The 24,775-nt window shown below is 39.7% G+C and overlaps 1 protein-coding gene across 18 annotated transcripts in view; it reads left to right on the forward strand.

The window, feature by feature from the left end:
* The first annotated feature begins 389 nt into the window (after positions 1–389).
* Positions 390–24,775, forward strand: part of USP28 (ubiquitin specific peptidase 28) — a 56,916-nt gene continuing 32,530 nt past the window's right edge. For 2 of the 18 annotated variants that reach the window (XM_073808177.1, XM_033862048.2), the window contains exons 1-5: positions 390–628; positions 13,810–13,887; positions 14,900–15,032; positions 21,861–21,966; positions 22,883–23,042. In XM_073808177.1, coding sequence (XP_073664278.1) covers positions 572–628; positions 13,810–13,887; positions 14,900–15,032; positions 21,861–21,966; positions 22,883–23,042 — 534 coding nt within the window. In that variant the 5' untranslated portion in view covers positions 390–571. Of the gene's footprint in view, positions 629–956; positions 1,021–1,227; positions 1,310–9,275; positions 9,405–10,595; positions 10,658–10,819; positions 10,884–10,998; positions 11,089–11,997; positions 12,091–13,809; positions 13,888–14,899; positions 15,033–21,860; positions 21,967–22,882; positions 23,043–24,775 lie in introns of those variants that run through there. The other 16 variants (XM_019941865.3, XM_019941866.3, XM_073808185.1 and 13 more) reach the window with 15 other exon arrangements.

Consider the following 24,775-nt stretch of genomic DNA (forward strand, 5'->3'; position numbering starts at 1 on the left):
TGGCTCCACCGCCAGGTGGAAAACCCTCTATTACGCGGTCCCTAGACAGGTTCCCCAAATGGGGAGCAGCCTGAACTCGTCTGTGAGGAGTCTTGAGCCGGTGGTGAGTCCTAGAAATGAGCAGGTTTGAGGGACGACAGCAGAGAAGGAGACTTGCGAAAACAGCGTCCACAACCCACACCACCACTTCCTGGGCGTCAACCGCCCAGAACACACCGCTCGGGGGCAGACGCTGACCGTTAGGCGCGGGCGGGGCCTGGGTCACGTGACCGGCGCCGGGTCATATGCCGGCGTATGCGGGAGCACGTAAAGAGCGGCTCGGCCCTCGGCCGCGCGCTTGGCGTGCGCGCGCAGGCCGGGGGCGGAGCGTGTGGGCTGAGCCGCCGGCGCGCGGCGGGGTGGAGGCGGGGCCCTAGCGGGGTGGAGGGCGGAGGCAGGACCACCTCCTCCACCTCCTCCTCCTTCTTCTCTTCCTCCTCCTCCTCCTCCTCCTCCTCCTCCTCCGGCGAGGCTGGGCTGGCGGCGGCGGCGGCGGCGGGAGGCGGGTGACCTGCGGAGGGGCGCCTCGGCCATGACTGCGGAGCTGCAGCAGGACGACGCGGCCGGAGCAGCCGACCGCCACGGCTCGGTGGGCCCCGCGGCGGCGGGCGGGAGCCGGGGGGGCTGGCTCCGGGTCCCGCGGGAGTAGGGGGTGCGGGGCCGGGGCGGGAGCGGCGCGGGGCGCGGGCGGGCGGGCCTGCGGGGCTCCGGCGCGGGGCCAGGCGGGAGGGGGCTGCGGAGGGCTCCCGGGCCCGGCTGGGGAGAGGGCGGCGCGCCGGCCGGGGTGAGCCCCGGGGCTCGAGGAGGAGGGTGAAGTCTCTGCAAGGCTCGGTGGCAGAGATTGAGGACTCTCTTCGGGTTCGGGGACGGGCTGAAGTTCGAGGGAGATTAGCTAATTTGGAAAATCAAATATAAAGGGCTGGACGTGGGCTGTCTGCATCAGGGATCTCTAAGAAGAGCGCTCCTGGCCCCCGACCAAGGGTGAGAAACTTCCGAAAGGGGCAGCTTTGGTGGTTTTTGTTTTTTGTTTTTGTTTTCGAATCCGTTTTAGGGCAGTGCTGTTCTAAGAGTCTAAAGCAGACCGAAGTTACCTAAGTTAAAGCCAGGATTTATCTACACCGTGTGAAAGACCAGGGGTCCTTGTTACCACTTCATGCCTTCCACACACACCCCTATTTTTTTAAGCAGAAAGCAGCATTCCCAATTACTGCATTCATCACTCTAGATTTTTAAGGAAGGGGGAGGAACAGAACAGCGCGATGAATACAAGGTATGCTGATAATGCTTTCCCTTTTCTATTATCTAAGAAGATTGAAATCAATACGAGGATTTCTGGGCTAAGGTGGTGAGAGTAAAAGAATACTGGTTTGAGAGAAAATCAAACGGCTAATGTCTGTGCGAAAAAAAACTTGGGAAGTGGGCAATTTGAGAAAGTCTTCTAATGTTACTTTGGAATGTTATAACTTAAGACTACCCGTCACCCATCAAGTGTTAAGCTGTTTCAAGACAGAATTGGAATCCTGTACCACGTATTTAAATGCGAGTTTGGAAGTGGGGAATTTCATAAAATATTTACAGTACAGAGCTGTCAGATACTTCCACGTGAGAAACCTTTTATGCCTTTTTGTTTTTCCTCTTCAGGCACTCGGGAGACCAATAGTGTGTAAAGTGACCGCACTTACTTTTTAAACTCCTGTAGTAAAAGATACCTCTGGGTCGTGGACTCAAAAATGAAAGTAGGCAGATGGTGTTTCATGTGCTGATTTGTAATAGAAAAATTGTTAGGTGTTTACCAATGCCTGTTGGAACCTGAGTCAGGATTTTCTTTGGTTTCAGAGATCAGTTCTATTTGTTTTTAGGACAGTGAGTTAAAAACAGGTGGGAAAATCTTAGCTTTGAGACAGTCATGTTGATTTGGAGAAGAGACTATTTTAAGGGAGAGCAAGTCATTTAAATTCGTTGGTTGACACCATGTGCCTTTTGGTCAGCAGCAACTGCATTTACCTCTGCCGCAGTTTGATAGGTGACCATTGTCTCAGCACTCTCTGTTTAAGAGTTCGTATGTGAGGTGTTTGATGAACACTTGTATATAAGTCATAGCTATTTTTGGAAAGATTTGGAACTCCAGTGGCTGTGGCTAGCTGGAGGACCCTGATTCCTGGCAACCTGCAGAGTGATGACATTTACTGTTCTTCTCAGTGATTCGCCCCATACAGACAGATGATAAGCTTGGAATGCTTGATAATGTTTGCCCTTTTTGTTTTTGCTAATGTAAAATGCTTGAAGTTAGCAGGCTAGGCTGAAGGAGTCTTATATGAGGAAATTACCTTTCACATCTCAGAGGAAAGATTTTAATATCTTCTTCCTAATCTTCATAAATTTCATGTTAGAGTGGACTCTATTTTGAATTCTCTGAAGCATTCTACATTGCCCTTAAAGGATCTTTCATTGCTGTAATTGAGGGGAGCTCTCCTCCCCTGACACTAAATCTATTTAAAACCTAGAATGCTTCCCTTCCATTATTGGTCATTTGTACATGGAACAGGCAGAACCCATTATAGCCGTCCAAGATTCGAGTGCAAGAAAAACGTAGTACTCTTGAAATATGTTCTCAGTACGTACTCGAGTCTAAAAGAGGGTACTATTTCAATCAATTCTTGACTTAGATGAAAGCCAGCAGCAATGTTTACTGTTATTGTAGTTTACAACTTGAGGTCAGGTTGGCTCTTAGAAACCTGTGGTCCTTGGCAGCTAAACTAGGGCTCATCACACGTTCTGCTAACTGAAGCCCTGTGAAAACCTGTCAGTTTCCGTGAAAATTTAATGCTTTCTTTTGATTTTTTGGCTTTACACCCTCTTTTTTTTTTTTTTTTTGCGGTACGCGGGCCTCTCACTGTTGTGGCCTCTCCCGTTGCGGAGCACAGGCTCCGGACGCGCAGGCTCAGCGGCCGTGGCTCACGGGCCCAGCCGCTCCGCGGCATGTGGGATCCACCCGGACCGGGGCACGAACCCGTGTCCCTTGCGTCGGCAGGCCGACTCTCAACCACTGCGCCACCAGGGAAGCCGTTTACACCCTCTTTTACCTTGTCTCATTAATTGTGATTTTTGGAACATCAGTAAGTCAGTGCTTGGTTGGCTTCCACAACTCTCATGCCTCCAGCTACAAACAGTTCCTATTCACACAGTACTTTTAGTAAACTTATAAAACACATTGACAAGTAACACCTCACCAGGCAAGATCTTCCATGTATTTTGTTTCATCCAAGAAATTTAAAGCAATAGCCAAGTGAAACATTTTTCAAGGAAAATAATGACGCTGATAATAGTAGTAGATAACATTAATTGATCATGTACTGTATGCCACACTCTGTGCTACGAATTTAACATATATTATCTTAGTACTTATGACAACTCCAGGAAATTTTCTTGTTAAATAATTTGCCAAAGGTCACCAAGCTAGTCAATGGTACAGCCAGGATTGAACCCAGGCACTTCTGACTCCACGGAGCCCAGGAAATCCCTGATCCTACTTCTTAGTCAGTGGACGCCTTGTTTTGGGTCAGATCCTTTCTATTACTCTCTAGAACTCTCTTCCTGATGTTTTAAACTTTCAGTCCTCCCTGCACTCTTTCTAAATAGATAACCTTCCTTTCTACTTAACTGAGCTTGCTGATACCTTAAGAGCTCTCTGTCTCATATTTGGGGTTTTTTCCCCCCCTCTTCAGCATCCCTTTTTCTCTCAGTGGAAGAGATACCCTTCCCTTCTCCCTTCATTTCTTAGAGATGAATCTAAATCACGGGTGTCTAGAGACCTTTTTGACTGTGACTACTGGGGGACAATGCTCCAGTAAGAAGCCCGGGATGCTGCTAAACATCCTACAGTGTACAGGATAGTCCCCCCTAAACAAAAAGCTGTCTGGACCAAAATGTCAATAATTTTGAGCTTAAGAAACCCTGATTTAGATGTCTCTCCTCACATGCCTAAGTTTTCTTACATCTTCCTTATCCGAACCTAACCCCCAGGCACCTTCACTGACTTCTGCTCCCTTGCGACTCAGAACATGGTCCATGGACCAGCAGCATCCACATCACCTAGGAATTTGTTAGAAATGTAGAAATTTTGGGTGTGCTGTAGCCACCTTGTACTTGTCCTGCTTCCAGACTTTTTTGACAGTTTATGAAGCACTTTAACATTTATTCTCATTGACTCCATGTAGCAACCCTATGAAGTAAAACTTAGTGCGGCTAGGAAGTAGAATTTGCAAAGTGACACAGCTAGTAAGTGCTAAAACCAAAACCCTGGCACAGGCAGTTTTCTCCTAGGATATCAGTATTTTTACTACAACCTCTAGATGAGTTTTGTTAGATGGGCAGGTCACAATAGTTTACATTTAAAAATCATTTTTTCATTTTAGTAACAATTACTGTATGCATTACTTCACTTCATAGTCACACCAGTGCTGTCAAGGCTTATGGTATACTTTAGTTTCCAGGTGTGGAAATTGATGCTCAAGAAAGTTGAAATTTGCCTAGAGGCTAATGTGTGCTAAGAATCTGGGCTACTTAGTGCTATTTCCACCATCAAGGCTTTATAATAAAAAGGGAGGTCAAAATACCAGACATTCAAAGGCAAATTAAAGATCTGCGGGAATAGGTGCTGGCAGGTGCTGCGTGATGGTTGCTAGTCAGGTTAGACTTGAGATGCCCTAAACAAATATGTCCTTTTTCAGTATTCCAGCCCAGGTTAGTACTTTCCTGCTGTCTTTTTTCTTCTTGCGTGTGTGTGTGTGTGTGTGTGTGTGTACGTGCGTGCGCGCGATTGTGCAAAGCTTTCCCTTTTTATTCAGTTGAATAAATTCATATAAAACTATTTTAAAGTGTACATTTAGTATATTCACAGTATTGCACAACCACCACTTCTGTCTAGTTCCAAAATATTTTTAACACCCCAAAAGAAAACCCACTAAGCTGTCACTCCGTATTCCCGCTCCCCCTGGCAACACCAGTCTGCTTTCTGTCTCTGCATTTACCTGTTCTGGATGTTTCATGTAAATGGAATTGTATAGTACGTGACCTTTTGTGTCTGGCTTCTTTGACTTAGTTTAATGTTTTCGAGGTTCATCCAAGTTACAGCATGTATCAGTACTTCATTCCTTTCAATAATGGCTAATATTCAACTCTATGTATCTATTACATCTTGTCTGTTTTCCCATTGGTGGACATTTGAGTTGTTCCTACCTTTTGTTTTTTATGAATAGTCCTTCTGTGAACATTCACGTACGAATATTTTGAGTACCTGCTTCCAATTATTTTGGATATATACCTAAAAGTAGAATTGCTGGATTATAGGGTAATTCTATGTTTAATATTTTGAGGAACTGCCACACTTTTCCACAGCAGCTGTACCGTTTTACATTCCCACCAGCAATGCACAAGGGTTCCAGTTTCTCCACATCCTCCCCAAACACTTGTTATTGTACATTTTTGCTTTTTTTTTTAACATCTTTATTGGAGTATAATTGCTTTACAATGGTGTGTTAGCTTCTGCTTTATAACAAAGTGAATCAGCTCGGTACATATACATATATCCCCATATCTCCTCCCTCTTGTGTCTCCCTCCCACCCCTCTAGGTGGTCACAAAGCACTGAGCTGATCTCCCTGTGCTATGTGGCTGCTTCCCACTAGCTATCTGTTTTACATTTGGTAGTATATATAAGCCCATGCCACTCTCTCACTTCCTCATTTAGTTTTGATTTGCATTTTCCCAATGGCTAATGTTGTTAAGCATCTTTTCTTATGCTTATTGGCCATTTGTGTCTCTTCTTTGGAGAAATGGCTGTTCAGGTCCTCTGCTCCTTTTTGAATTGGGTTTGTTTGTCTTTGGTGGTTTGAATTGTAAGAATTTTAATATAATCTGGATGCTAGACCCTTATCAGATTTATGATTCGAAAATATTTTCTCCTATCCTGTAGGTTGTCATTTCACTTTCTTGATAACGTCCTTGGATGCACAAAAGTTTTTAATTTTGATGAAGTGCCACTTACCTATTTTTTCTTCTGTTGCTTGTGCTTTTGGTATAATATAAAAAGAATCCATTGCCAAATTCAAGATAATGAAGATTTACCTTTAACTTTCTTCTAAGAGTTTTATAGTTTTAGCTCTTATATTTAGGTTGTTAATCCATTTTGAGTAAGTTTTTGAATATTGTGTGAAGTAGGGGTCAAACTTTACTCTTTTGGAAATGGATATCTAGTTGTCCTAGCACCATTTTTGTTTGTGGTGTGTGTAAATTTAAGGTGTACATCATGTTACTTTGGAAAATTTGTATATTATCATATGTTTGCTCCTGTAATGATATTTATCATATAATATACTTATAGTGCAATATTATTGTCTACATTCAATAAACTGTACATTAAATCTCTGTGACTATTTTAGTACTTGTTACAAGTTTGTACTCTTAAACACCATCAATCTTATCCCTACAGCACCCCCAGTACCATTTTTTGAAGAGAATATTTTTTCCCCATCAAATGGTTTTGACACCCTTGTCAAGAATCAGTTGACCATAGATGTATAGTTTTTTTCTGGACTCCCACTTCTTATTCATTTGTCCATATGCCTGTCCTTATGCCAGTACTACACTGTCACGATTACTGTAGTTTTGTAGTAGGTTTTGAAATCTTAAAGTGTGAGTCCTCTAACTTTGTTCTTTTTCAGTATTGTTTTGGCTCTTCAGGGTCCATTGAAATTCCATATGAATTTGAGGATCAGCTTTTCCATTTCTGCAAAAAAGGTCATTGGAATTTTGATAGGGATTACACTGAATTTGTAGATCACTTTGGGTAGTATTGATATCTTAACAGTATTAAATCTTTGTAATGATTCGTTTTATGTGTCAGCTTGACTAGACCAGAAGGTGCCCAGACATTTAGTCAAACATTATTCTGGGTATGTCTTCGAGGGTGCTTCTGGATGACATCAGCGTTTGAATTGGTAGGCTGAGTAAGGCTGATTGCCCTCCCTAGTGTCTGTGGGCCTTACCCCTTCAGTTGAAAACCTGAATAGAACAAAAAGGCTGAGTAAGAGGAAACTTTACCCACCTGACTGGGTGCAGGTCTTCTCCTGCCCTCAGACTGGAACTTATATCATCAGCTCTCCTGGTTTTCAGACTTTCCAGATCTGACTGGAATGACACCCTTGGCTGGTTCTCCAACTTGCCAACTGCAGATCTTGGGACTTCTCAGCTTCCATAATCCCTAGAGCCAATTTCTAATAATAAATTTCTTAATTCATACGCACAGGAAACTAGGAATACAGGGTCTCTTCATGTGCTTGCACACACATGTGCCCTATTGCTTCTGTTTTTCTGGAGAACTCTGACTGATACAGTCTTCCAATCCATGAACTTGGATGTTTTTCCATTTATTAAGGTTTCCGTTAAGTTCTTTCTCAGTGTTATGTAGTTTTTAGTGTACAAGTCTTTCACCTTCTTGGTTAAATTTATTCCTAGGTATTTTATACTTTTGGATATTATTGTAAGTGTAATTGTTTTCTAAATTTCCTTTTCAGATTGTTCATTGCTGCTGTATAGAAACACAACTGATTTTTGCCTGTTGATCCTGTACTCTGCAACTTTGCTGAATTTATTTATTAGCTCTAGTGACTTTTTTGTGGATTCTCTGGAATTTTACATATCATGTCATCTGTGAATAGAGATAGTTTTACTTTCTCCTTTCCAGTATGGGTGTCTTTTATTTATTTTTCTTGCCTAATTGCTCTGGCTAGAACCTCTAGTATAATGTTGAATAACATTGGTGAAAGTGGGCTTCTTTGTATTCATACTGATTTTAGGGGGAACTCTTTCAGTCTTTCACCATTGTGAATGATGTTAACTGCGAGTTTTTTTAAATAAAGGCTCTTTATCACGTTGAGGAAATGACCTTCTCTTCCTAGTTTCCTGATTGTTTTTATCATCAAAGGGTGTTGGATTTTTTCTGCATCGACCAAGATAACTGTGTTTTTATCCCCTTCATTCTGTTAGTGTGGCATATTACATTGGTTGGTTTTTACTTGTTTCCTTTCATGTCTTCATCAGTCATGTTTTCTTAGGCATCCATTTTCAAATATTTGGCTAAGCTTTATCTCTTCATTCTTTGAGATGTGCAGAGTATACTCTACCTTTCCATTTCTCCTGCCAGCTTCCTACCTCTGTCATCACACTTGGTTTATTCAGTACCCCTATAACTCATGGTTAAGCTTTCTTTCCCTAGTCTCATCCCACTTTAAACTAGTTGTTGACATGTGCTAGATGAATCCCCTTAAAGTACCTTTTTTACCCCTCATATTTCTTCCCTGCTGAGGAACCTGTAATAATTTTTTATTGTTCATTAGATCAAGTCTAAACTCATCCTGACATTTAGAACCCTTCATAATCCAATCCCACATCACCTCTCTGGTCCCTGTTATTTACCTTAAATGGAAACTACACACTGAGGCCCATCTAATAATAACTTAAAATTTTACTGTTAGATTTCTAAAATTATAACCATGTAAACTTGATTTCTTATATCTTTTCCCATATTTTCTTAGTTTCTCAATAAACCTTAGCTGTAGATTGCTGAATGACATTTTCTTTAATTTTTGAAGATACATTTCATAAGACCTTATTGTAACAGTTTCCTGGCCTCGTTTCTTGTATTTAGTTGGGGCACATATGTATTTAAAGAAGTGAAAAAAATATTGTCTTAATGTATTCAAAAGTAAGAAGAAAACAAGGTGCAAGACATGATATATAGTATGAAAGAATATATTTGTGTGCATAGACCATTTCTGGAAAGATATGTCAGAAACTATTAATAGTGATTACTCCTGGGAAATGGGACTGGATGGGAGGAAGAGGGAAATTTCCCTTTCATTTTATATCTTTTTGTGCTGTTAGAATTTCCTACTCAGTGAATGTGAAAAAAAAAAAAGATGAAAAAATTTGAGTAAATAATGATCAGTTCTTTTTTTTCTTGCTTTTAATTTTAGTTTAAACCCCACTATACCATTTAGAATTAGCTAACTTTTAAAAACTTTTAATGCTTTTTAAAAACTTTAAGCCAGTTGATGAACTGAAACAGTGATTTTCATCATGTACCTAATTTTTTGCACCATTAAAATAAGTTATCAAGTAGCCCATTTTGGGAGATTTAGTTTCATCCACTAAAGAAATGCTATTTGTCAATTGTAGAGTCATAAGGCACTTTAGATTTCTACGTTATGAGTAAATTGGACCAACATGGAGTCGTTGCTGGGAGAAAAACTGAAAAAATACCAGGGCTTTTGTGGACTTGTTCCTTGTTTCGTGGAAGTTGGAAAGGTTAGTGACAGTCTCAGACTGTTGTTAAGACCCTGTTGTATAAGTTGGGTTTCTGGAGTTGCTGCTGTATATTTTCTTTGACTCCTAAAGTTATTCCTTTGTTTTCCTTGGGTATTTAAGTTTTATTTTAAAATTAGAAAACCAGATCTTTAACTTTGGAGGGAATTTTATTAGGCACACCTTGGTAGTTCTTTGGAGTAAAGTAACATTTATCAATTATGTACTTAGTTTTAAATTTAGAAATGGCTTTGTAAAAAGAGACAGTTGAGATCAGGAAATGTGTGCATGAGAATGATGAAAATAGCATCCCTGTTTGAAGGAATGGAATAATCTAGAAATTATAATAAGAAATAACTATAGCATCACAGTGCTGAACTGGGTATTTGAAGATTGTGAGATTAGTAATCTCACTAATTTGCTGATCAAAGAGTTTTAGTTTAGTTGCAGTAGGATTAGGACTATAAAACTTCATAGTTTAATGTTTCACTGGGTGACTAATTCTGTTTATTGCTTACTAGAAGGTGAGTTATTGTCTTTGCTTTAAGAAAACCTCAGTCCTGAGAAGTTTTGCACCAAAACCACGGAGTAGTTGAGGTCGGAAAGCTTGAGTTCCTTCTTTCTAGAGATTTCTGTGTGCCTGTCTTTTTTCACTGCCTCTGGGCAAGAAAAGAGAGTACTCTTTGTTTTATGAAAATAATGTGTATTTAGCTATAGGGAAGTGCAAACATGTTGGCTCTTGTCAGTTATTTGACCTCATTATGACTGGAGCACAGGCTTTGTCTTGTCTCATGTTGGGTGTGTACTTTATGTGTAGCATCATAGTTAGGGTGAAGTTAATATTTAAATCAGCTTCCTGTAAAGTTCCAGAAGAAACTGTGAGTTAGTAATACCGTAGGATCCTAATGAGCTTAGCTTGTCTGTTGTGGTAAAATTAACATGTCATATATAGTACTGATTGCGTTGTCTGTGTGAGAATTTAGGTTTACCTGAATATTTATAAGACTGAGTCATGTCATAGCAGTTGTTCATGTGTATCACTAGCATAGCTTAATCCTTGTGAAACTTGTTATTCAGACTCTTAAGTTATTTTTGATTAATCTTTTAATTCAAGACACTTGATGACAAAATAGGTTTTGTAAACCTTAGTTTTCTAATTTGCACAATGAAGATAATGATTCTTAACTTTTTTAGGGTTGTTCCAAGGATTTCATGTGTGTGTGAGGCATCTAAGGTTCCTGACAGAAAGGCGTTCAGTAAGTGTTAGTCACAGTTGTTAATAGCACTGTCCTATGGCTAATTCAAATCAGCTAGTGTGTTGTGTGATTCTTGCCTTTACAGAGGCAGGAATTTCACTTAAAACAGTTAGGAAACCACATGGTTTCCAGATAAAGCCAGTAAGTCCTATTCCTTTGCAGGCTCATTCGTTCCCTCAACATGGGAGGGGGAGAGGATAGTGAGGGACCAGAGTTCTTGAAGGAGGTAAGATGAATATAATGTCGTTCTTGACACTGTACAAAATGATTTTATGTAGCTGTCATCTCTGCCCAATAGCTTTTAAAAAAGGGAAACGAAGAGTTTATTTTCCTTTCCTGAGTGTATTATTCTAGATGTGTTAATGTCCACTGCTACCTGTTACAAAGTGGAGACAGAGGAGTGGGACTTTAACCCACAGCCAAATGTAATGGTTAGTAAATTATTTATCATTTCCATACCGTCTTTCATTGATTAGCATTTACTTGGCATTCTGAGATCTCTGAAATTGAGATGGTCCTTACATTTACTATCACCCAAGCAGCACATGTGGTATAGTTACCATAGTCTGCACATGTGTGGGCTTAGTCATAGCTAATCCTGCCGTCATGGCAGTCGGGTTATATGCACTCTTGGTACCGCGGGGTTAGTTTACTTGCCATTTAAAAGGGCTTTAAAAAGATCGAAAAAACTATGAAGAAAGGCATAGAAATAGAACAGCAGGGTACAGATTTGATTTCATGTGAAGTAAAATATTTGTCATTGGAGGAATGATTGCAGTTTCAAATTTTCTTGCAAAGCTACAATCAAGTGCATTATGGGACCTCAGAAAGGAAGATACTATAGGTGTTTTAAGCTTTTTTTTGTTTTTGCTGAGAAATATGCCAAAGAATTATCTATTGCATGCCAGGCAGTGCACCTGGAAGTAGGGTGAATTGGTCTATTTCTCAACATAAATGAGACATTTTGGAGCTACAAGAAGCTGATGTGACCAGTTCATGTGTCTCCTAGGACTGTCATGAAGGACTTCGTCACACTTCACTGTCATGAAGGCATTTAAGTGGCAGCCGTTTTTGTCTTTGGTGGTGCATAAAATAATGGTGCTTTTTATAACTGATGGCACCTTAGATTCTGTCCATTATAGTGTTTACCTCTCTACTTCCTGATGGTAGCTTATTTGGAACTGATTGTACTACTAAGTAATCAAAATTGTGATTATATAAGGGCAGCTAAAATAGGAAACTTGTTAAGATGCAGAGATCAAGGTCAAAATATAAGAATAAAATGTTTGCATTGTTTTGCATTAAATAGGTATTCTTGCCTGTTTTCTTTGTTTTCTCAGATACAGCATGGCATAGAGGTTAGAGTGCAGACTCTGGAGTCAGGCAGCCTGGGGTCAAATCCCAGCTCCACCCCTTACTAGCAATAACTTTGTGTAAGTTACTTAACATCTCTATGCCTCAGTTTTCTGTCAAATGGGCGCAGTGTCTATCTCACAGGTTTGTTATGAGGGTTAAATGAGTGAATACATATGAAGTGTTTTGAACAGCACCTGGCTAAAAGTAAGCAGTGGGTGTGAGCTATTATTTTAACCGGGATTGTCTTCTGTGACTCCTGCATCAGTTGGTACACAGTAATTTGAGGTGAAGATGTGATTGTCTATCCCACTCTTACCTTCTTGGTTCCAGTGCAGGGCTGATATGCTACCCATTTCCTCTTCCTTTTATTCCACCCTTTTTTGGGTACATTGATTTGGATTTTTTAGAAAATTGGTTATGATTGACCTATATAGATTCACACACTTACACAATACGATCAGTGGAATTAGAATTTATTTGGAAACAAACTTTTTAATACTTTATTTTTCTAAAAATCATATGCTGTGTTTTCAGTGTTTTCCAAGGTTAAATCTGGATACCTCTTAGTGTGAGAGTCACTCTAGCAGTGCCCAGGCGGTGACTGCCTTTGACAGACTCACAGCCTCCAGGGCTGCTGGGCTCAGCAGGGTAGGGTTCCATTTCTAGCCTATGACGATGACCTGTGACTAGAACAGAAAGACTGTTGATGCTTTTCCAAGGACTGTACAGGGGTGTTTCAGTTCGTTATTTCTAGTGGTGTGCTGCTTGAGTGTTGCATTGGGCCCTCAGCTGTTGAAGAACAGAGGATACTGTTTCTGTTACAGCTGGCAGTGAACTTGACTGCCTACTGCCTCTTGGAGACATAGTACTAACTGAAAGACAGTTAATGGTCAAGCATCAAGTATTGAATTGGGGCTTCATTCTAGTACAATGTTAAGAATAAATTAGATTTCTTCTCGCTGGATTAAATTTGAGCTATTTCGTTTTCAGTATTCATCTGTAAGATCACTGTGTCTTCACTTGGGCCAGCCAATTGTTTAAATTGTTGAAAAGCTTACTTGTAAATAGGTGTTTTGTGTTAACTTGTCTGTGTTAACTTGTCAGTTGAAGACTTTAAGGCTGAAAAGGGTTATAAACTGATCTTGTAGCTGGAAGTTAATAAGAAAGGTTTTTCCATGATTCAGATTAATGAAGAGAAAACATTCCATACTTTATTCCCTCTGCAATTGTATTTATAATTCAGAAAATTCTAGCTTTATCTATACATTTTTTTAAGCAATCAAACCTAAAGTTTCAAATGTAACATTGGTGGTATCGTTTGTTAATTACATGATTGGAAACTTAATGTCAGTGAAAAATGACACACACAAATGGCATGTGCAGTGAAGCTTAAAATAGCACATCTTCACATCCATGCAAATTCCCTGGACTCCTCATAATGACCTACTTACGTACTGCTCACAGAGAGAAACCTGAGGCACTTGAAGCATCCATTAAAGCTGGAATATTACATTTAAATGTTTTATGTATTTGTAGTTTTGCTATTTACTCATGTTTCGTCCACAAATGCCAAAAGCATTTTCCATGATTAAGCTTTTAAAAGAGCAATACATTTGGCATTTCAGAATGTGTCTGACAGTCAAGTACCTTGTTCCTTGGAGCTTGTTGGTTTTTTAAAGTAAACAATGCAAGTCTCAAGCCTGTTTACCCAAGATGCCGGTGTCTATTCTTTAAACGTGTCCAGGTTTACTTTCCGATTGACACGTGTGTGTGTTCTTTCTGTTTCTCAAATACAGAGCTGCCAAATGCTGTTAAATCAACTGAGGGAGATCACAGGCATTCAGGACCCTTCTTTTCTTCACGAAGCTCTGAAGGTTAGTCTCAAGGCCTCTATTCAGCAGGTTTTAAAGCTGTTGTTCATATCATAGTTATGTCAGTTCAAGCTATATTTATGCCAAGATGAATGTGCATACGTATAGGACGGAAGTTCTAAAGGTCAAATGACCCAGTATCTTCAACATGTAAATTATAAGAGCAGGAAAAAGTTGAGGAGGGGAGAGACTCATAGTGCGGGGGGAAACCTACAGAGATTTAAGGTACCTGTCAACTAACTGCACCGTATGGACCTTTTTTGGATCCTGATTCGAACTAAAAAGTATTTGAGTCAGGGAAATTTGAACTGGTTATTTGTGTGAGGATAGCATTATGGGTTATATTTTAAAATATATTAAAAAGATACATTCTGAAATGTTGACTGATGAGATGATAAGACACTTAGAGTTTGCTTCAGAGTATCTGGGGGAGGAGAGGCAGAATAGGTAAAATAAGACTGACCAGGGCTCGGTAATTATCGAAGCTGAGTGATGGGCACATGGGGTTCAATTATACATTCCCTCTCCTGTTGTGTATGTTAGAATTTTTTCCTAAGAAAAGTTTAAAAAGTTAAGATGAAATAGAAGTGTGGTCATCACTTCATCACTATAGAATATGATAACTGTTTGGCACCTTTACCGTAGGGGCTGACTTCACTTAGAATCTCTGTGTTAATCGCCAGCCCCCTTCTTGATACATCATGCCGTAATTCTGTGAAATCAGGCGGCACAGTATCCAAAGCAGTGAGATTTCATTCTCGTTTGCATGTTGTGGGAAATCAGAGCATGGCAACTCCCTTCCTGTAACTAGGAGTTTAATGGCAGTGCTTTAAGCATAATAGACCTACTATCCTCCACTGTACTCTGTTTCCTCCTTTATACCCTAGAATTATGCCTAGACTTATTCAGTATGTCACCAGGGTAGTAAGAGTTATAACCCCCAGACTAACTTGCTGCTTATTTTAAATGCTGTGATGCTTTACTTTTGAAATTTCTATTTTTTTCCTCCCCTCAGGCCAGTAATGGTGACATCACCCAGGCAGTCAGCCTTCTCACTGATGAAAGAGTTAAAGAGCCCAGCCAGGAGACTGCTGCTACAGAACCATCTGAAGTAGCGGGCAGTGCTGCCAACAAAGAAGAATTAGCAAGTAGGTATATCCTGGCTTGGTCCCGCTCTGAACTAGCGGAGAGTAAGAGATGAGTTTACGTGAGTGTCCTTTCCATCGCATCAACCCTTCGGAAATAGTAGTAATAATGACTAATTACTGAGCCATTACTAGGCGCCAGGCACAATTCTCAGCGCTTAAATGGTTCCATTCATTCAGCACTTATTTAATGAACCCCTATTATGTGCCAAGCACTCTTTTAGGCACTGGAGATGAACAAAAGAAACAGGAATTGCTGCCCTGTGAGAGATGAGGCCATTGAGGGAACAAATGGGAGGCAGATCTTGCAGAGCCTTCATAGCTGCTTGGCATTTACTCTGACTTAAGAGGACTAGCCATTGGAGAGTTTGGTGCAGAGGAATGCTGTAAACGGGTTTCCTTTGGCTAAAGATCATTCTGGCTGCTCTGTTGAGAACAGAATGTGTGGGAGGGAATAGCGAGCGTGGGGCAGAGCAGGGAGCCCAGGACGACTCAGGAAGCTATTGCAGATGAAGGCGGTGTGGGCCAGGATGCAGTAGTGGAAGGGTGACAAGTGCTTGCTCTACATGATTTGCTTACAAAGGATCTGAGAGTTGTGAAAGAGAGAGGGGTTAAAGATGACTCCAGGTTTGTTTCCTAAGGAGCTGAAAGGATGGAGCTGCACTTAACTGACGTGGGAATAATTGCAGATGGAGCAGATTTGGGGTGGAAAATGAGGAGATCGGTTTTGGCAATATTAAGTTTGAGATGCCTGTTAGACATCCAGGTGGAATATCAAAAAGGCAGTGGAGGTCCAATTGTGCAGTTCAAGGGAGAGATCTGGGCTGGAGGTGGATAAAACCTGGATTCATAAACCTGTAAATGGTACTTAAAGTTATGAGAAGGGATGAGCTCTCCAAGGGAGTGGGTGTAGAAAACAGGAAAGGTTCAGTGACTCAGCAGTAGATCTTCCAGTGTTGAGATGTCTGGGCGGGGGGCAGGGGAGTAGGAGGAAGACCAGGAGAGTGGTGCTATGGAGGCCAAAGAGGCTTCCAGGAGGAGGGATCTATCAGCTGCGCAAGGTGGTGTTAATGGATATTTGAGCTGTTGGCAATTTTGAACTATTCTGAATAATGCTGCTGTGAATATTCTTGTGTATGTCTTTCGGTGCACGTAGTGACTTTTTCAATCCACATTTTTCTTTTCTAGACGCATCCATGTTGGTTGTACCTGTAGTTATTTCTTTTGACTGATGTGTAGTATTTCTTGGTCAGAATATACAACAGAATTGATATATTTGTTGATTGACTTTGGGGTTGTTTTGAATTTTTTTTGCTGTTGTAAACAAGGCTGCTGTGAGCTTTTTTGATTTATGTTTCTTGTGCATGTATGCAAGAGTTTCTTTAGTGTATATGCCTAGCAGTGTAATTGGTGAGTATTAAGATGTGCTCATCTTCAACTTAGTAGCTATTATTAGTGACATTATTTTCCAAAGTGATTTTTTAAAAAAATATTTATTTGGTTGTGCCGTGTCTCAGTCGCGGCATGTAGGCTCCTTAGTTGCAGCCTGTGGGCTCCTTTAGTTGCGGCAGGCGGGCTCCTTAGTTGTGGCACACAACCTCTTAGTTGCGGCATGCATGTGGGATCTGTTTCCCTGGCCGGGGATCGAACCTGGGCCCCCTGCATTGGGAGTGCGGAGCCTTAGCCACTGTGCCACCAGGGAAGTCCCCAAAGTGATTTTTTTACATATTTATACTCCCACTAACAGGGTTTGAGAGTAACTCTTGCTCTCAAATTTGTTAGATTGTAAAATTGTTGCCTGTCTTTTTGATATGAAATGATAATCTTGTTTTTAATTAGAATTTTTAAAAATTAAATAATGAGATTGAACATCTTTTCCCTTTTGACTATTCATGTTTCCTCATGTGAAGTTTCTTTTCATGTCTTCTGCCGGTTTGTCTGTTTGTTTGCCTCTTTTTATTGATTCTTGATATTCTTATTGATAATGACCTTATATTCTTGATATTAACCCATTTTTCTGGACTTGGGTGTTGCAGATATCGTCTCCTTATTGATGACTTGTGTTTTTACACTATGGTGACGAACTAACAAATAGCTTTCATTTATTAATCTTCTGCTATGGTTTGTGTTTTTTGTTTAAGAACTCCTACACTGTGAAGTTATAGGATATTCTGTTATATTTTCTTCTAAAACTGTAATGTTTTGCTTTTCACATTTAAATCTTTAATTCATCTGAAATGGATTATCTTGGTAAGCCATAAGATAGAAACATAGTTCGATCCACCCCCTCACTTCCTCCAGCTATTCAGTTGGTTCAGGACCTTTTATTGAAAAGGCTATACTTACCCACTGATTTACAGTATTAGCTCTGTGTTATATCAGATTTTCATATTTTCCATTCTATTTCATTGAGTATCTGTTTTTAATTCTTTGGGATATATACCTAGGAGTGGAATTGCTAGGTCATATAACAATTCTGTGTTTAACTTAAAAAAAAAATTCTAAAACAGGACTCCTTTTTCATAACTGCAACAATATTATCACACCTAAAAATTAATAACAATTTCTTAATCTCATCAAATACCAGTGTAGAAATTTCCCTGATTGTCTCACTAACAATATGTTTGTAATTGGTTTGTGAGAATAATGATCCACATAAAATGAAAACATTAAAGTATGTTTGAAATGGTTTTTTAAGATCCCTTTTGTCTATATAGTCCCCCTCTCTTTTTTTCTTGCAGTTTAATGTTTGAAGAAATAAAGTCCTTTGTTTCAGGATTTTATTTGACAGGATTTGCATGATACCACATGACTGCATTCCTGTGGTATCCTTTAGTGGATTTTTATGTCCTCTGTGTTTCCTATTAATTTAGATGCTTATCTGGCATGATAAAGTCATAGGTAGTGTTGTGTGTATTTCTTCTATTTTGTTGTATCAAGAAGTAAATAATGTCTGGTCCCCGTCTTTTTGTGTTGTTAAAATTGTTAGTGTGTTCAGATTGTTAGTTTGATTAATTTATCATAAAATTCCCCACCTAGTATTTCCAGCCACCATTGGTGATTATTGCTTAGATTCTTTATTTTACTGGAGATTTCAAAATGGTAGTATTTTATCTATCATTACTTAATAATTTATTAGTTGGAATTCTTTTTTTTAATTGTAGTTAAAAAACACATTAACATAAAATTTACATTTTAATCTTTAAAAAAATTTTTTCATCATGGATATTTTGGGGGGGGGCATCAATTTTAATTAATTAATTTATTTATTTATTGGCCACACCACGTGTCATGCTGGGTCTTAGTTCCCTGAGCAGGGATTGAACCCTGCCCGCTTCAGTGGAAGCAGAGTCTTAACCACGGAACCGCTAGGGAAGTCCCACATTTTAACCATTTTTAAGTGTACAGTTCAGTAGTGTTAAGTATATTCACATTATTGTATAAAAGATCTCTAGAACTTTTTCATCTTATAAATCTGAAACTTTATTCCCATTAAACAACCCTTTTCTCCCTCCCCGCCCCCAGTAACAGCCTTCTACTCTCTGTTTCTGTGAATCTGACTACCTTAGGGACCTCATATAAGTGGAATCATACAGGATTTATTTTTTTGTGACTAGCTTATTTCACCTAACATAATGTCCTCAATATTCATCCATGCAATGGCATGTGACAGGATTTCCTTTTTTTTTTCTTTTCAATTTTTTAAATTATGGTAAAATGCACATCACATAAAAGTTACTGTCATAACCATCTTTAAGTTCAGTGGTATTATGTACATTCATGTCATTGTGCAACCATCACCACCATTCATCTCCAGAACTCTTTTTTTGTCTTGCAGGACTGAAACTCTCTACCCATTAAACAGTAACTCCCCATTACCCCATCCCCCAGCTCCTAGCAACCACCGTTCTACTTTCTGTTTTCTATGATTTTGACTACTCTCAGTACCTTATGTAAGTGGAATCATACAGTATTTGTTCTTTAGTAGCTGGCTTATTTCACTTAGCATAATGTCTTCAAAGTTCATTCAGATTGTAGCACGTTAGAATTTCCTTCCTATTTAAGGTTGAATAATATTCCATCGTATGTATATACCAAATTTTGTTTATCCATTTATCCATCAATGGATATTTGGGTTGCTTCCACCTCTTGGCTTTTGTGAATAGTGCCATTTGAACGTGGATGTGCAAAAAGCTCTTTGAGACCCTGGTTTTTCATTTTGGATATATCCCCTGAAGTGAGATTGCTCGATGATATGGTAGTTCCACTTTTAATTTTTTAAAAAGTGTGGGAACCTCCACACTGTTTCCCGTAGCATTTGCACTATTTTATAATCCTGCCAACAGTGCAAAAGGGTTCCAATTTCTCCACATCCTCGCCAATACTTGTTATTTTCTGGTTTTTGTTTTTTGATAGCCATTCTAATGGATGTGAGGCATTATCACATAGTGGTTTTAATTTGCATTTTCTCTGATGATTAGTGACATTGAGCATGTTTTCATATGTCTGTTATCCATATTATATCGTCTTTGGAGAAATGTCTCTTCAAGCCTTGTGCCCATTTTAAAATCAGATTAGTTGATTTTTTGTTGTTGTTTATATACTCTGGATATTAACCCTTTATCAGATACATGATTGGCAATTATTTTCTCCTATTCCGTAGGTTGCCTTTTGACTCTGTTGATTGTGTCCTTTCATGCTTTAAAGTTTTTAAGTTTGATTTAGTCCCATTTGTTGATTTTTGTTTTTGTTTGTTGGTGCTTTTGATGTCATATCCAAGAAATCAATGTCATGAAACTTTTTATGTTTAACTTTTTGAAGAACTGCCAGCCTCCATTCTTCTAACTTCCACAACAGCTGCGCCATTTTACATTCCCACCAGCACTACACAGGGTTCTAACTTCTCTACTGTCTTCACCAACATTTGTTAGTTAGCCATCCAAGTGGGTGTGAAATGATAATCTCATTGTGGCTTTGATTTGCATTTCCTTAATGGCTAATGGTGTGGAGCATCTTTTCATGTGCTGATTGGCCATTTGTGTATCTTCTTTGGTGAAATGTCTAATGAAATTCTTTTCCTATTTTTAAAGTTGGGCTGTTTGTCTTTTTATTATTCAGTTGCAGGAGTTTATGTAGTCTGTATATAGGTTCCTTACTAGATACATGGTTTGCAAAATTTTTCTTTCATTCTGTGGGCTGTCTTTTCACTATCCTGATGGTGTCCTTTGAAGCCCAAAGATTTTTATTTGACGATGTCAGATTTACCAATCTTTTCTTTCACTGCTTGTGCTTTGATTGTCATCTCGAAGATGCCATTGTCTAATCCAAGGTCATGAAGTTATACCTGTTTACTTCTAAGAGTTTTGTAGTTTTAGCTCTTATCTTGAGGGCTTGATCCACTTTTGAGTTCCTTTTTGTAAATGATGGGAAGGAGGGGTTAAAAGCCACTCTTGCCCTATTGAATTGTCTTGGTACCTGTGTTGAAAATCAGTTGACTATAACTGTGAGGTTTATTCCTGGACTGTCAGTTCAGTCCCACTCATTCTGTTCCATCGATCCATATGTTAGTTCTTATGCCAGTAGCACAAGGTCTTGATTTTTTGTTTTGTGTTCTTTGTGGTTTTTTTCCTTTATAAATTAAGTATTTCATTGCTCATATATAGAAATTCATTCAACTTTTGTTCATTGATCTTTTATCTAACCATCTCTTATTTTTTTTTACATCTTTATTGGAGTATAATTGCTTTACAATGGTGTTAACCATCTCTTATTAATTATAACTGTTTTCTATAGATTATTTTGGGTTTCCCTTGTAGGGGATCATTATCTGTGAATTATGACAGATTTGTTTCTTATTTTGCAATCTTTATTATTTTTAAAAATTTATTTTATTTTGTTATCACACTGCCTGGAACTTTCAGAACCATGGTGAATAAAAGCCCTCAACAACAGACATCTTTGTCTTAGTCTTGGTTTTAAAGGAAATGCATGTAACATTTCACGATTAAGTGTAAAGTTTGCTGTGGGCTTTCCATGGATATTCTTTCTCAGTCTAAAAATACTCTTTTCTCTTTCTACTTGGCCTGGAGTTTTTATTCCTTAATGGAGGTTGAATGTTATAAAATACTTTTTCTGTATCTATTGAGATGATCATTTTTTCCTTTAACTGTTAAGATAGTGGATTTTACTGGTCTATTTTCTAACATTAACTCAGTATTTCCTTCCTACAGTGAACTCAGCTTGGTCTTAATATATAATCTTTTTTGGTGTGTTAGCAGGATTCTGTTTGCTTTTGTTCAGGCTCTTTGCATCTGTGATCATGCGTGAGTTTGTCATTTTTCCTCTCTCTTACTGTTCTTGATTGGTTTGTGATATACGAAGGTGTTATGCTGACTTCGTAAAATGAGTTGAGGAGTATATCCTCTGTTCTCTAGAATAGTTTGTGTGAGATTGAAAGTATCCATTCTTTGAATGTTCAACTTTTAGCTGATAGTTTACAATGGTAAGTAAAGAGACTGTTTAACCTACAGGTACGGGATATATTTCTGACTCTGTGAAGTAAGGCTGCAAAAGGGGGTATTTGACTCATTGCATTTTAGCAGCTTGTTATTACTGTACTGTTAGCTAATCATAAGGTTACAGTGTAGCTGTAAGTTATTCATTTGATTCTAGCATAGAGTAATAAAGTTGTTTTTACACAGAAGAGCCATTGTATTGAGAGTTAGGGAGTGTATCTAATTTTGTGAATGCTTTTACCTTTTTTCCTACAATACAAACAGAAAGGCAATGTTTCCTGCATGTAGACTAATTAAATTTCTATTTATCTTACAGAAGTAATAGACCTTACTCATGATAACAAAGATGATCTTCAGGCCGCCATTGCTTTGAGTCTGCTGGAGTCCCCCAAAATTCAAGCTGATGGAAGAGATCTTAACAGGTTATTGATTTAACTTATAGTCTTTGCTCTGCACATTAGTGTGTAGGTCAAAGGCAGTATCTCTGTGAAACAGTTCTGCCAAGCTTCTTTAATTGCACCTAAATGAAATCTCTTTTATGAGAAAATTTAAATTCACATTCGCTTACTTACTCTTTGGTTCACTTTTGAAGAAGCTAAATATGATAAGGGTCTTATTGCAGCCTGTGGTCTTTGAGTAGAAGCCTGCAAGGTTTTGTAGTTCACATTTGCTCGTGGGAAAAAACTGCCTAGGGCAAATATCCGATAAATATGTATTCTCTTTATTAACTTTGAGCCTTTGTAAACTTTGAATGTTTTGTTGTTGGCTATTGAAAATGAAAGTTATCACTCAGCTCCCCTAGGACTAGGAGGATATATGTTTTGAATTGGTACTGATTTGGTGCTTGTCTGGTATTGTTCACAGATACCCAGTTCCAGTGGTGCCCAGTCAGTTTCCAGACACGTTTATCCCCTCATACTGCCAGGTTGTTTCTTTCAGGGAAACATAGGGCCATGGTTTGTGTGCTAAGCAATTTCGAGGCTCTCATCTTTAGCAGAGTGTCTCTCTTGCCTCTTTCAATGGCAAGGGCTGAGATAAGGCACTATTGTTGAAATGTAAAACTTTTAATATGGTAGCCATAAATAGTCTTGAGTCTCAACTCAGTTCCATCAGGGCCCTTGTTAGTAATAATCTCTGTTATGGCAGGATTAACAACTCGATGTTTAAACCTTTTCACTTATATTGCAACCTTATAGTTATTATATAGCCAGTGGTTACCCAGTAAATAGTGTATCTGGCATTTTGAGTTACCTGTGAAAGCTTACCTGCATCCTCCATACAGTAGATTGTTGTTTAACTCTTTTCTTTTTTGATGTGTGATACGTTGGCACAATATAGGATGCACGAGGCAACCTCTGCAGAAACTAAACGCTCAAAGAGAAAACGCTGTGAAGTCTGGGGAGAAAATCCCAATCCCAATGACTGGAGGCGAGTTGATGGTTGGCCCGTTGGGCTGAAAAATGTTGGCAATACATGTTGGTTTAGTGCTGTTATTCAGGTATGGTATTAAGAGACAACTGTGTCTTCTGGAAACGATTTTGTAATTTATTAAACTGAAATGTGAGAAACATAGCTTTAAAAAAAAGGAAACAGATAAATAAAACTGGAGGGTTTTCCCCATGGCATTATTGTGTTTTGGTTGCTTTCTTGTGTTTTCGACCTAGATGCTCTTGTGTCTAACTTGGTCAGTACTGAAAACAGAATCTTCTGTGGTTATAAATAGGTTGAGGAGGTGTTTTGGTGAATGCTGTATTACAGCAGAGCAAGAGCTAATAAGGAGAAATCAGTCTTTGGGAGGCTATCATAAATGACCAGGCAGGAAGGAAATGATGGTGGCCTGGAACAGAGAAGTGGCATAAGCCATGGAAGGGAGGAGTCAAAGCATTCACGAGGTATTTAGGAGATCAGATCTATAGGATTTGATAAACAACCGGGTAGGGATATGTGCAGGAGGGGCTGAGAAAGACTGCAAGGTTTCTAGCTTGAGGTACCAGGTGGACGATAGTGCCATTTAACACTGGAGGAGGAATAATTTGCGTGAGTGTTAAACGCGGGATTTCAGTTCGTTTTATACATGCTGAGTTTGAGGGTCCACGTGGAGATACCGTGTAGGCAGTTATCTATGTGAATCTGTTGTTCAGTAAAAAGATCTGGGCTGCAGATATAGTTCTGGGAATCAGTAGCATGTAGATGGTGATAAACCCAAGCTAGAGGATGAATTCCCCTGGGGAGCGTGTTGCCTCTTAAACTTAACGTGGCTGCAGTGTAGCACTTGATCCTGCCCTGCCGGCTTCTCCTTCACAGTACTTGACACCGACCCAGCTGCTTAGCCAAAAATGGAACCCTCCGTTTACACACATAAAATCCATGGGTTCCTTCAGCTTACTCTGTGCCTGGACTGTTTTAGCACTGGGGAAACAGCAGTGGATAAAACAAAGCCCTAACTCCCATGGAGTTTACTTGGAAAAGAGTGGGACCGACAGGAAACAAAATATATATCAGATGGCAGTAAGTGCTATAAAGATGAATGAATGGGGGCAAGAGGGGCTAGAACGGGTTCAGCTAGAGAGGGAAGGGGTGCTGTTTATATAGGGGGGTTACATATGGCCTTTCTGCTAAGGCGGGCATCTGAGTAGAGGCCTGACTTAGGCGAGGGAATGAGCCATGTAGTTCCATGAAGAATGTTTCATATAATTATATAGAGGACACTGCAGACAGGGAACAGCAAGTTCAGAGACTCAGGTCAGGAGCTGAGAAATAGGGAGAAGGCTGGAATTGAGTGACCGAGGAGGGGGAACAGACAGCTGTGAGTGCAGGGAGGTGGTGGAGGCGGGGCGGGGGAGGGGGAGCGTGGAGTCACGATGAGGGTTCAGGAATCACGTGAGGTGGGAAAGTATTGGAAGGTTTGGAGCAGACAAGTGCTGCGATCCTACTTCCATTTTAAGAGGCTCACTGGCCTCTGCATTAAGAATAGGATGTAGGAAGGTCTTGGGGAATGAGGGACACGAGTCAGTTCTTTCCTTTTGAGAGAGAGGGAGAGATTGAGATTGAGACCGAGACCCTTCCCTGGATTCACTTCCCTCCTGTGAGAGATGGTGAAAGGAGCGAGCCTATGGAGGGGATGACTGAGAAAGGCTTCTGAGAAAGCATGGGAGGACAGGACAGAGAGCAGGGCGTGTGGGGAGGGCTTGGCCTCCGACAGCAAGAGGGCAAGAGGGTAACAGGGGAGAG

The sequence above is a fragment of the Tursiops truncatus genome, chromosome 8, assembly GCF_011762595.2.
Source record: "Tursiops truncatus isolate mTurTru1 chromosome 8, mTurTru1.mat.Y, whole genome shotgun sequence".
Lineage (NCBI taxonomy): Eukaryota > Metazoa > Chordata > Mammalia > Artiodactyla > Delphinidae > Tursiops > Tursiops truncatus.